Source organism: Prionailurus viverrinus, chromosome B3 (assembly GCF_022837055.1).
Source record: "Prionailurus viverrinus isolate Anna chromosome B3, UM_Priviv_1.0, whole genome shotgun sequence".
NCBI classification, from domain to species: Eukaryota; Metazoa; Chordata; class Mammalia; order Carnivora; family Felidae; genus Prionailurus; species Prionailurus viverrinus.
Window position 1 is genome coordinate 111,750,828 of NC_062566.1, and position 13,271 is coordinate 111,764,098.

General features: G+C 39.2%; 1 protein-coding gene across 1 annotated transcript; it reads left to right on the forward strand.

The window, feature by feature from the left end:
• Nucleotides 1–6,289: 6,289 nt before the first annotated feature.
• LOC125168613 (disintegrin and metalloproteinase domain-containing protein 21-like) lies at nt 6,290–13,036 on the forward strand. The gene is made up of 2 exons (XM_047863780.1): nt 6,290–6,406; nt 10,502–13,036. Exon 2 carries the CDS (start codon nt 10,656–10,658, stop codon nt 12,789–12,791), a length of 2,136 nt encoding a protein of 711 aa, XP_047719736.1. The 5' UTR covers nt 6,290–6,406; nt 10,502–10,655; the 3' UTR covers nt 12,792–13,036.
• The last annotated feature ends 235 nt before the right edge of the window (nt 13,037–13,271 follow it).

Consider the following 13,271-nt stretch of genomic DNA (forward strand, 5'->3'; position numbering starts at 1 on the left):
GATTGAGCTCGAGCTAGCTCGAATAAAGGCTCTTTGCTTTTGCATCGGACTCGGCTCCCTAGTGGTCTTTGGGGATCACGAATTCTGGGCATAACAGTAAGATTCATTGTTTTATAATTTATTTTCTGCCTCAAGAATTTGCTTTAGCCATTGTTTTGGCTGGTCTGTGACAACTTCTCTTAGTTTACCTTAATTTGAAAATGTCTTGATTTCCTCTTCATTCTTGATGGATATTTTTACTGTATATAAAATTCTGGATTATTATTTTCTTTTAACTCTTGTGGAATATTTTGCTACTTCCTTCCCACCTCCATGGTTTCTAATGAGAAATCTACTATTTTTCAATTTATTTTTCCTCTGTAGGTAATATTAGGCAAGATGTTTCTCTCTGTGCATTTTCAAGATTTTTTCTTTGTCTTTAGTTTTCAAATTTTTATTATGATATGTCATAGTATGGATTTCTTTGGGTATATCCTGTTTGTGGCTCTCTCACATCTTGAATGTGTAGGCTATTTTGCAAAATTTGAGAAATCTTCAGTCATGAATTCTTTAGGTAATTTTTAGCCCAGCCCTATTTTTCTCTTTTTTTGCAACTGTGATAAACCTGAATGTTAGATCTTTTGTTATAGTCCTACAGATCCCAGAGGCTCTTCATATTTTTTCCAGTCTATTTTCTCTCTGCTTTCCAGATTTGGTAACAACTCTTCTGCACATTCAAGTTCACCATTTGTTTCCTTTGTTCTATTTTGTTGTTGAGCCCATCCAGTGGGTTTTTGGCTTTAGGTTTTGTACTTATTTGTTACAAAATTTTCATTACTTTGTTTTCTCTCTCTTATACTTCTTTGGTGAAACTATTTCTGCAAGTTTTTGTTTTTTCAACTGTTTCCATCATATTTGTTATTGCCAACTGAAACATTTTATGATTGCTGCTTCAAAATCCTCATCAGATACCTCCAACATCTGTTAGAGTTGGCATATACAGATTGTCTTTCATCATTTAAGTTGAAACTTTCCTAGTTTGTTCTATGTTAGGTAAATTTTCATTTTATTCTGAGCACTTTGGGTGCTATATTTTGGAGCTTGAGATATTATTTAAATATCAGGCCCCCCTCTGATATTGCACTAGCAGTGGAAGCATTGCATTGTTATTGCTAGTGGTGATAGATGTCCAGGTTTCAGATGACATGCCAAGAGGAAGGAGAACCTCATACTGATAAGGTGTGGAAGTTCACTTTCACCCCTTTTGACCTCTTCTAATATTACCCTTGCTATGAGGTTGAAGGATGCCTCATTACTGCTACCCAATCCACTAATACTGCCAAATGAGGACCCCATTACTACATGACGAGAATGAAAGTCCCAGAACTCTATTTGACCTTCTCTGACACCATCCCAGTGCAGGGCCTGAGACAACTCATTAGAAGTGGGTGTGATTGGATATTTAATCCCTCATGTGGCTCATGCTAATGAGGATGCATATAGAGTTACAATACTTCCCATGACATTTGGTTGGTGTAAGACAGTTATTTTGTAAAAGCTTTCTGTCCAGGCTGCTCCTTTCCTGGTCCTCTGGTTAGAGAGAGCAAACTTGTCTTGGAGGCTTTTTTTTTTTTTTGTCTGTGTCTATTGCATTTCAAGGTTGTAGACTTCTCCAGACTGCAAGGGGGTAAGAGAAAATGCGGAGACACATCAATAAAAGAAAGGACAAGAACCACATGATCCTCTCAATAGATGCAGAGAAAGCATTTGACAAAAAAAAAAGCATCCTTTCTTAATTAAAAACCCTCAAGAAAGTAGGGATAAAAGGATCATACCTGGAGATCATAAAAGCCATATATGAAAGACCCAACGCTAATATCATCCTCAAGAGGGAAAAACTTAGAACTTTCCCCCTAAGGTCAGGAACAAGACAGAGATGTCCACTCTTGACACTGTTATTCAACATAGTATGGAACTCTTAGCCTCAGCAATCAGACAACACAAAGAAACAAAAGGCATCCAAATCGGCCAGGAGGAGGTCAAACTTTCACTCTTTGCAGGTGACATGATACTCTATATGGAAAACTCAAAAGATTCCACCAAAAAACTGCTAGAAGTGATTCATGAATTCAGCAAAGTTGCAGGATACAAAATCAATGCACAGATACTGGTTGCATTCCAATACACCAACAATGAAGCAACAGAAAGAGAAATCATGGAATCAATCCCATTTTCAGTGACACAAAGAAAACACAAAATACCTAGGAATAAATCTCTAACCAGAGAGGTGAAAAATCTATACACTGAAAACTATAGAAAGCTTATGAAAGAAATTGAAGAAAACACACACACACAAATGGAAAAAGATTCCATGCTCCTGGATAGGAAGAACAAATATTGTTAAAATGTCGATAGTACCCAAAGCAATCTACATATTCAATGCAATCCCTATCAAGATAACACCAGCATTCTTCACAGAGCTAGAACAAACAATCCTAAAAGTTGTATGGAACCAGAAAAGGCCTCGAATAGCCAAAGCAGTCTTGAAAAAACAAAACCAAAGCAGGAGGCATCACAATCCCAGACTTCAAGCTGTATTACAAAGCTGTTATCATCAAGACAGTATGGTACTGGCACAAAAACAGACACTCAGATCAGTGGAACAGAATAGAGAACCCAGAAATGGACCCACAAACATACAGCCAACTAATCTTTGACAAAGCAGGAAAGAATATTCAGTGGAATAAAGACAGCCTCTTCAGCAAGTGGTGCTGGGAAAACGGGACAGTGACATGCAGAAAAATGAACCTGGACCACTTTTGTATAGCATACACAAAAATAAACTCAAAATGGATGAAAGACCTAAATGTAAGACAGGAAGCCATCAAAATTCTCGAGGAGAAAGCAGGCAAAAACCTCTTTGATCTTGGCCGCAGCAACTTCTTACTCAACACATCTCCAGAGGCAAGGGAAACAAAAGCAAAAATGAACTGTTGGGGCCTCATCAAAATAAGAAGCTTCTGCACAGGGAAGGAAACAATCAGCAAAACTAAAAGGCAACTGACGGAATGGGAGAAGATATTTGCAAACAACATATCAGATAAAGGGTTAGTATCCAAAATCTATAGAGAACTTATCAAACTCAACACCAAAATAAATTAAATAAATAAATAAATAAATAATCCAGTGAAGAAATGGGCAAAAGACATGAACAGACACTTTTCCAAAGAAGACATCCAGATGGCCAACCGACACATGAAAAAATGCTCAACATCACTCATCATCATGGAAATACAAATCAAAACCACAATGAGATACCACCTCACACCTGTCAGAATGGCTAACATTAACAACTCTGGCAACAACAGATGTTAGCGAGAATGTGGAGAAAGAGGTCCCTTTTGCACTGCTAGTGGAATGCAGACTAGTGAAGCCACTCTGAAAAACAGTATGGAGGTTCCTCAAAAAATTAAAAATAGAACCACCCTGCGATCCAGCAATTGCACTATTAGGTATTTATCCAAGGGATACAGGGATGCTGTTTTGAAGGGGCACACGCACCCCAATGTTTACAGCAGCACTATCAACGATAGCTTAAGTATGGGAAGAGCCCAAATGTCCATCGATGGATGAATGGATAAAGAAGATGTGGTATATATATACAATGGAGTATTACTCAGCAATCAAAAAGAATGAAATCTTGCCATTTGCAACTACACGGATGGAACTGGAGGGTATTATGCTAAGTGAAATTAGTCAAGAGAAAGACAAATATCATATGACTTCACTCATATGAGGCCTTTAAGATACAAAACAGATGAACCTAAGGGAAGGGAAGCAAAAATAATAAAAGCAGGGAGGGGACAAAACATAAGAGACTCTTAAATATGGAGAATAAACAGAGGATTGCTGGAGGGGTTGTGGGAGGGGGGATGGGCTAAATGGGTAAGGGGCATTATGCTAACTCTCTTGGATGTAACTTAAATAAAAGAAAAGAAAAAAGAAAAAAAGAAACAGCCACATCTTAAACTCGACAAGTTGTGCACATTTAATATGTATAGCTTTTTGTATGTCAATCATTTGTCAATAAAGTGGTTTTAAAAATTTAAAAAGTTAAAAAAAAAGAAAAGAAAGAAATTGGAGAGAAATTCCTGCCATGTTGTTCCTTAGGTCCCAATGTCCTTAGCTGGTTTGTATTCTTTGCTCCACCTTTCTGAACTTATGTTTGTTTTATACATAAAGAATGATGTTTTAACTTATAGTGAGCAAGAGCAATAGGGGTAAGAGTGTTTATCTTTTCTGAAAGCAGAAGTCCTCAATGCTATTTTAAAAGGAAATGGTCTTCTTCAGCAAGAGAAACGATCTTCTTTCAGCAAGAGAGATCAAGCCAAAACTACTTTTGGAAGCTTTCAATCCTTCCCTACCTCTAGATCTCCCAGGATACCATCCTATCAGAAGCAGGCACTCTAGTCTTGCTATCAAAACTTTTCTAGGATTAAGCATCTGTAGTGTCCTATACTCTCATTTCCTGGGATAGGTTTTCCTAATTTTTAAAAATATTTTTATTTTATTTTTGAAAGAGACAGAGTGTGAGCTGGGGAGGGGCAGAGAGAGAGGGAGACACAGAACATAAAGCAGGCTCCAGGCTCTGAGCCATCATCACAGAGCCTGAAGTGGGGCTTGAACTCACAGACCATGAGATCATGACCTGAGCTGAAGTTGGACACCCAGAAAACTGAGCCAGCCAGGTGCCCCAGTTTTCTTAATTGTTAATCATCCTCGGCATAGGAGCAAATTTTACCCCCCCAGTTCAGTTCTAGACAAAAGTTTTTAATGCACCTTTCCTAAGACAGGGGTTGTCTAGTTCTACCTGGATGAATGAGACAGTTTATGAAAAGGAACCTCCAAGCAAGTGTTAAAAGGTGGAAGAGGAACAGTAATCCTCCAGACTGAGAAGGCACATTGAAACAGAAAAATGAAGGAAGTCGTTTCATACTGTTTACACAGGGTTTTATTCAGGGTAACTTACAAGAGTACCGAGTGAACAGTGATCCTGGCACTATGCAGCAATTCTCTGCAAAGTCAGGACCCTAACCCACAGATTTTATAAGACAAAGGGTAGTTATCTAAAGTGGTGCCATCTGTGCACCAGAGGAAAGATTAGAAGGCTTCTTGCATTCTGGTCAGAGTGTACATTAACCTCCCTGAGGCCTGGAACACAGAGCCCCAAGGGAGTCATTGCATGGACATGAACAAGATGGAGGGCCAAAGGTGGAGTCAGTGTTGTCAGCACTCCTACAGCAGGTTTCTGAGAAAACCAGCATGAATAGAAGAAACTTTTTCTGAGATGAAATTGAAAAGGACTATCATCAAAAATGCTTCCAATTGATAGTTGTAGAGCTCTTAATCTCCTAGTTAAATTAAAAGGTGGCAAGACTCATTGGCCAAGAATCCTTTTAAAACAGAATCTACTCAGTGTTAGCATTAATATTTTACTGAATTGATTTTTACTCTATGTAATGTTTACATAGTTAAAGTCATCTTACAGATTATATGTTTTGCCAAACACTATGTCATAAATTCTCTACCAAATGATTTTGAGTATATTTTTCTCAAAAACATGAAAGGAGATACAATTTTTAGAACTTGTATATAAAACAAAAACTCAAAGCTATAAACTCTATAAAAATATTGAATATGGTAATTATAAAGGGAATTATATCAATGTTGTCTAGATTATTTAGAAAATATTTGATACTGAATGTAGAATTTGATCTTGACAGAGTACAGAGTCATGATACAACTTAATTCCATAGTGAAAAGTGATTGTACAGTCTAGGCCACACAGTAGCATGAGGAAAATTATGAAGCAGAAATGAAGCTACATTGTAAGAGGACATAGAATGGAGTAGAGGAGGCTAGCCAGTTCTAATTATATTGAAGTTGCATAGAATTAGTGGAGCCAGAGCATCCTTGACAGCCAGTTGTTTCTTTCTTTTTTTTTTTTTTTAATTTTTTTTTTCAACGTTTATTTATTTTTGGGACAGAGAGAGACAGAGCATGAACGGGGGAGGAGCAGAGAGAGAGGGAGACACAGAATCGGAAACAGGCTCCAGGCTCTGAGCCATCAGCCCAGAGCCTGACGCGGGGCTCGAACTCCCGGACCGCGAGATCGTGACCTGGCTGAAGTCGGACGCTTAACCGACTGCGCCACCCAGGCGCCCCAACAGCCAGTTGTTTCTGAAAAAGTGAAAGATCCATGTTGCTAAGCAGGTGAATTTAGAACTTAGTTACCTGGGAGATAAAAGGAGGAGGGCTTATGTTTCCCTTTGTTATGTGAGGTCAACTACCAACCTTTGCTCATCGATAAGTGTGGTACAAACCATTAAGAAAGAAAAGACCATGGAAATAACTGTTTATTGTGTTGGTAAGTCATCTGTTAAGTTTGGTTTTCTGCATGAGTTGGGAGCCAGAGTAGGACCATGGATAATGTGAAGTTTCTTAATTTTTGTTTTGTTTTCCTTTTTAAAGATGGAAGAAACTTGAGCATGGGTGGGGAGTAAGGTGCTGCAGTAGGGTGATCAACTACTCCAGTTTTCCTCAGACTGAGGACATGCCTGGGATGCGGGGCTTTCAGTTTTAAAACAAGGACAGTCCTGGGTGAACTAGAATGAGTTGGTTACTCTAACTGCCAGTAAAGAACAGATGAAATAGAGTTGAAAGTAGAGAACATTAACAGAATCAGTCCACATGTAGGTAAGAGATGTGATGTGGAACAGAAGATGAGGGGCTACTACCTGAATTTGGGGGAGAACTACTTTTCCACTGAGACTGGGATATGGAGTGGGATAGAAGAGAGGTAGAAATGTGTATGGATTCAGATAGGTATGTAACAGTGAAAATCGTAGAAAGCATTTCATCTTTAGATTTGGCATCACTAGGGGCACCTGGGTGGCTCAGTCGGTAAAGCGTCCGACTTCAGCTCGGGTCATGATCTTGCAGTTTATGAGTTTGAGTCCTGAGTCAGACTCTGTTCATTCTGTGTCTTCCCCTCTCTCTGCCCCTCCCATGCTCATGCTCTGTCTGTCTCTGTCTCTCAATAATAAATAAATGTTAAAAAAAATTTATAGATTTGGCATCACTATATATATATATATATATATATATATATATATATATATATAGTGTGTTGAAGAATAAGAAATCCATTTTATATTGTGATTCAGTGGCCACACATATACAAACACCCCCAAAATTTTGGCACCATCTGTATGAGTTGCTAAGGGACTTCTAGGAATGGCCTCTAATATTTTTACTCAATTTCCTTTAAAAACATCCTGCAGGTCATGATCCATTAAATTGATTTTATGACTCTCTAATTCAGACATTGGTGACAGACAGATGGGAAAATAGTGCATTCAAGCATGATGGAATAAGAGAGGAGATGCACAGGTAGAGAGGTCTTTAGGAATTTGACATAGCTGTAGGGAAAGAAAGAGTTGATAAAACATATGGAGGAGGGCTGTTGTCTACTTTGAGATTCCGATAACATTAGAAAACAAAGATTTTTTTTTTAATTTTTTTTTAACGTTTAATTATTTTTGAGACAGAGAGAGACAGAGCATGAACGGGGGAGGGTCAGAGAGAGGGAGACACAGAATCTGAAACAGGCTCCAGGCTCTGAGCTGTCAGCACAGAGCCCGACGCGGGGCTCGAACTCACGGACTGCGAGATCATGACCCGAGCGGAAGTCGGCCGCCCAACCGACTGAGCCACCCAGGCGCCCCAGAAAACAAAGATTTTTAATGACACTGCTTCACAGTATTAATGGAGGGTGATGTTCCTTTAAGAATTTGGGTGTCTGAGGTCCTAAGAATAATATAAGGAGGACAACGAGTATGGCTCAAAGATTCTTTGGAGAATTTCCTTTTGTTGTCTGCTCTCAAGATGAGCTCTAAGTATAATAGGACATGGTTTATAGAGCTCAGCAGCCTTCTCTCCAACACTCTTTTGGCCCTTCTCACTTTCCATCCTCCCATCCACAATGATTCCCACTCCATAATAAACAACAAACATACAAAGAAAGCTATGAAGAGCAAATCTAGAAGTCAGGATTTCACCCAATTCAGAGATCTTTATCCTTGGAAGTTTTCATATAGTTGAATTTGTCTATGAACTTTGCTGTTCCCTTGTGGGCTACTTGCACCTTGGAATAAAGTGTTTATCCACTGCTCACATGGGTCCAAGCTCTCTAGGCAGGTTAACACTAAGAATATTGTTCAGATCAATACATCCTCCTATCTACCAGCACACATATAGCAAATCTAGAATAAATAATAAACTAAGATAATGTATATTAAGAAGGAAAAGATGAAGTCTACTTGGTTAACTATTTAACTCTGTGACTGAAAGGCAATCAGAATGAATGGATTTTTAGCTACTGACACTATACACAAATGAGGAAACCCAGAATATTAGGGATGTGTAAATGTAATGTCCTAGAAAATGAAGAAAAGAGCAATAAGGCATAGGAAAGTTTGAAATATCAGCTGATTTCTTGTCTGCATTTCTTAGGATGGAGAACCCAGACAAACTATTCCAGTTCCAATTGTGGATTCCCTTTTTAAGATCTTCACACATATTGTTTTGAGCATCCCCCTGCCCCCACGGCAGTAGTGCATGCTAGTTTTGATAGAGAAATGGAAAAAGTATGTGACAGAATTAATCCAAGTTTTGTTTTGTTTGTTTGAAAAGAATCTAGCCTCACAACTTGTTATTGGTAACAAAAAATTACATAAATTATTGAATTTCAGAAAAACTTTATCAAGTTTTTTATATATGAGTTACAATATTTCAAGGCATTTCAAATTTTCCTGTGTAGGGCTAATTTTGAACACTCTTATATTGATGAGTTTCATAAACTACATTGCTTAAAATTTCCCAGGGGTTTATGGAGGTCTATACATTAAGAGTCCCTAAATCATAACCTTTATTAGTCTTAGATTAATCTGGTTCAGATCATAATTATAATGGTCTGATTGCGTGTCTGTTTTCCCACAAACTCAGTGCTTCTTAGCCTAATTTTTGTCATTTAGCTGAGACTATGATGAAGTCTACAGACACTCTCCTCAGCAAAAGAACACAAAACATTTACAATATTAAATACAATATTATAGGCACCTTAAAGCTAATTCTTGTGCCTGCCACAAATTTCTGCCCTAAACGGATAATTTATTTAATGCTCTCTATTTTTTAGTTCTCTAGTATCTAGCACAATGTCTGTACTTCATATACTTCAAACACATAAATTCTTGTTTAACACATAAGGAAAGAAATGCTTGAGTGTTGCTAGTCAGACTGCATGCCATGTACAGAAATTATCCACTGTCAAAAGCTGTCAGTAAATATATTTGAGCAAACATTAGGAATTTCCCCAATCCTAAAATTCCAATAACTCTGATGATGTTGCCTCAAGAAGACAGAGTTCCTTTTCCCAAGCCTTTGAACTTTATAGATTCTCATTTTCTCTTTATAAAGCATTTTCTTTTGTCTTTGACATCCTTCTACAGATAACAATGTTGTTCTCCCCATTCCTTTAGAGGATATTAGCTTTTTAGGAATCTTTTCCTCTTCTAAAAATAATAATCAAATACGAACACATTTTAAGTAGCATTCATCCATAATCCAAGTACTTCACCTTTTTTCATTTTTCACTGTATAAAGAACTATAAGGGCATCTGGGTGGCTCTGTCAGTTGAGCATCTGACTCTTTGTTTTGGCTCAGGTCATGATCCCAGGGTGGTAAGATTGAGGCCTGTGTCAGGCTCCACACTGGCCGTGGAGCCTGTTTAAGATTTTCTCTCTTTCCCCCCTTCCTGCCCTTCTCCCCGACTTGCATGTGCTCTCCGTCTCGAATTAAAAAAAAAAAAAAAAAAGAACTATACTAGGCATTATAGGGATACTAAAATGAGTTAAAATCATAAATCTGGCACTCAGCAATCTTGCAGTCCACAGAGCTGTGAATGAATGCAAACACAGCGAGGAGACAAGTAAATAACTTGCAATAAAGAAAGATTAAAGCAAATGATAAGACCAATGCAAACTGACATTAAGAAGTGTATTGTTTATGATCTCTCCAGTTTTGACAGTCAAAGGGGAAAGTATCAGTAGTTATACAGGGGCAACAGGCATAGACCAACATGGTCTTGGACAAATTGAGATACAGAGTCACCCTACTCTTAAGTCTCTTTAGTTTGGCGTTAAGTTTTTATTGTGGAGATTTTCATACCGCCTACATGGGTTGAGATAATTGTATGAAAAACCCAAGTACTTATCATCAATCTTCAACCATATCAACATATGGTCAATACTGTCTTATTATACCCCTCTAAATTCCCACCCCCATCTATTGAAAGCAACTCCCAAGCATTTTAATTCATTAATCACTTTTTTGTCATTCAATTCTTTCTCATTTTCCTTATCCAATCCCACCACCTCCCCACCCTTTTATTTTCACTTTCAGCACCGCAGCTGATGTCCATTTCTGCCAGGACGCAGATCCTTAAAGGTCAGCTCTACACAATGACCAATTAGGAGGAACCAGAACAGCAGTGCCTCACACTCTTTTTCCCTCGGAAGATGACTTCATAACGGTGGCTGGTGAGGCTGAGGTGGCCATGAGAATTGTTCTCCTGCTGTTCTGGGTTGGAATGTCTCTGTTCCCTGCCAGCTTCTCCCAGGCCGGGCCCTCCCAATGCCTCAGCAACCCGGAAGTTGTGGTCCCCTTAAAGGTGACTGGCAAGGGCAGAAGCGCAAAAACTCCAGGCTGGCTCTCCTACAGCCTACAGTTTGGGGGCTGGAGACATGTTGTCCATATGAAGATCAAGAAGCTCTTGGTTTCCAGCCACTTCCCGGTATTCACATACACAGATCAGCATGCTCTTCTCCAGGATGAGCCTTTTGTTCCCGACGACTGCTACTATCATGGTTATGTGGAAGGAGTCCCTGAGTCCCTGGTTGCCCTCAGTACCTGTTCTGGAGGTTTTCGAGGAATGCTGCAGATAAATGACCTTGCTTATGAAATTGAGCCCATCAGGCACTCTACCACATTTGAACACTTGGTTTATGAGATAAACACCAATGAGACACAATTCCCACCTATGAGATGTGGCTTAACAATGAAGGAAATTGCACTCCAACAGCTGAGATTTGAAGAGGCTAACAAACCAACTCTGAAGCAAAATTCTAATGATAAATGGTGGACCCACTCATGGTTTCTGGAGCTGATTGTGGTGGTAGAGAGCAATTTCTTAGTTTATTCTCAAAGCAACTTCTCAAAGGTACAGGAGGATGTGTTTCTTGTTGTCAACATAGTAGATTCCATTTATGAGCAGTTGGGTACTTATGTGATTTTGATTGGGATTGAGATTTGGAATCAAGGAAATGTTTTCCAAATGATAAGCATAGAACAGGTTCTGAAGGATTTCTCTCAGTGGAAACAAATCAGTCTTTCCTGGCTACAGTATGATGTTGCACATTTTTTCATAAAAAATTCACTTATAAATGTACTTGGTATAGCCTATGTTGCAGGAATATGTCATCCTCCTATTGATTGTGGTGTTAACAATTTCCAAGGAGACTCGTGGTCTCTTTTTGCCCTCACTGTCGCCCATGAATTAGGACATACTTTGGGTATGCAGCATGATGAAGAATTCTGTTTGTGTGAGCAAAGTGGCTGCATCATGAATGCTACCAGAGTTCCAGCAAAGAAATTCACCAATTGTAGTTACACAGATTTTACAAAGACCACTTTAAACCAGGGATCATGTCTACACAATATTCCACATCCAGGGGAAGTCTTTATGCTTAAGCGCTGTGGGAATGGTGTGGTTGAAGGAGAAGAGGAATGTGACTGTGGATCTATAAAGCAGTGTCAACAGGATCCCTGTTGTCTGTTGAGCTGCACTCTGAGGCCTGGGGCTGCTTGTGCTTTTGGGCTTTGTTGCAAAGACTGTAAGTTCATGCCATCAGGGAAACTCTGTAGACATCAGGTCAATAAATGTGACCTTCCAGAGTGGTGCAATGGGACATCCCATCAGTGCCCCGAAGATGTATATGTGCAGGACGGGGTTCCCTGTGGTGACAATGCCTACTGCTATAGAGGGAGGTGTAACAACCATGAAGAACAATGCAGGGAGATTTTTGGTGAAGGTGCAAAGGGTGCATCTCAGAGTTGCTACAAAGAAATCAACACTCTGGGAAACCGTTTTGGCCACTGTGGTATAAATGGCACGACATACCTAAAATGTAATACCTCAGATATCTTTTGTGGCAGAGTTCAATGTGAGAATGTGAGGGTTATTCCCCATCTGAGAGATCACTCTAATTTGCAGCAAACTCACATCAATGGTGTCATCTGCTGGAGTGTTGACTATCATGTAGGAATGGACACACCTGATGTTGGGGAAGTAAAAGATGGCACTATGTGTGGTCCAGGAAAGATCTGCATTCACAAGAAGTGTGTCAGTCTGTCTCTCTTATCACAAGTCTGCCTGGCTGAGACCTGCAACATGAAGGGGATCTGCAATAATAAACATCACTGCCACTGTGACTACGGGTGGTCCCCACCGTACTGCCTGCACAGAGGCTATGGAGGCAGTGTTGACAGTGGCCCAGCATCTGCCAAAAAAGTTTTCTTGCTGCTAGTTGTGAGTCTTACTTTGTCTGTTTTGTTTTTACTGTCAACTGCTATATTTATGTACTTTAGAAAACATTTTGGTCCCAAGGAGACTAAGGCACCGTCTTCAGGTTAGGAAAATGCCTCTAATTTAATATCCTGTGCATTATTAAGTTTTAGTCTCTTGGCAGGGAAAATGTTACTACATGCCCCAAACCAAGCACATTACTGACAATTTACAGAAAAATGCAGGAAACTTCCCTTTTGTCAGTATCAGAAGTATCAGAAACATTGCCATTAAGCAAAGGTAATTCCTAACATCTTCCTATCTACTGTTCATTGTTATAAGCAGCAAATAAAGCTCCATTTCCCCCAAATTTATCCTCTTTGTGTTTCTTGAGCACAGATATGATTCATGGGAAACGCAGGAGACAGGTATGTGAGAACACAGACTTCATTTACTTCCAAAGTAACTTTTCAAAGGTGCAGAGAATGTATTTCTTGTTGACACAGTGGATTCCATTAATCAGCAGTTGGGTACTTATGTGATTTTGAGTGGGATTGGGATTTGGGATATTGGAAATGTTTTCCCAATGATAAGCACAGAACAAACAGA

Coding starts and splice junctions, on each gene's coding strand:
- LOC125168613 (XM_047863780.1), top strand. CDS start 10,656: ATGAGAATTGTTCTCCTGCTGTTCTGGGTTGGAATGTCTCTGTTCCCT.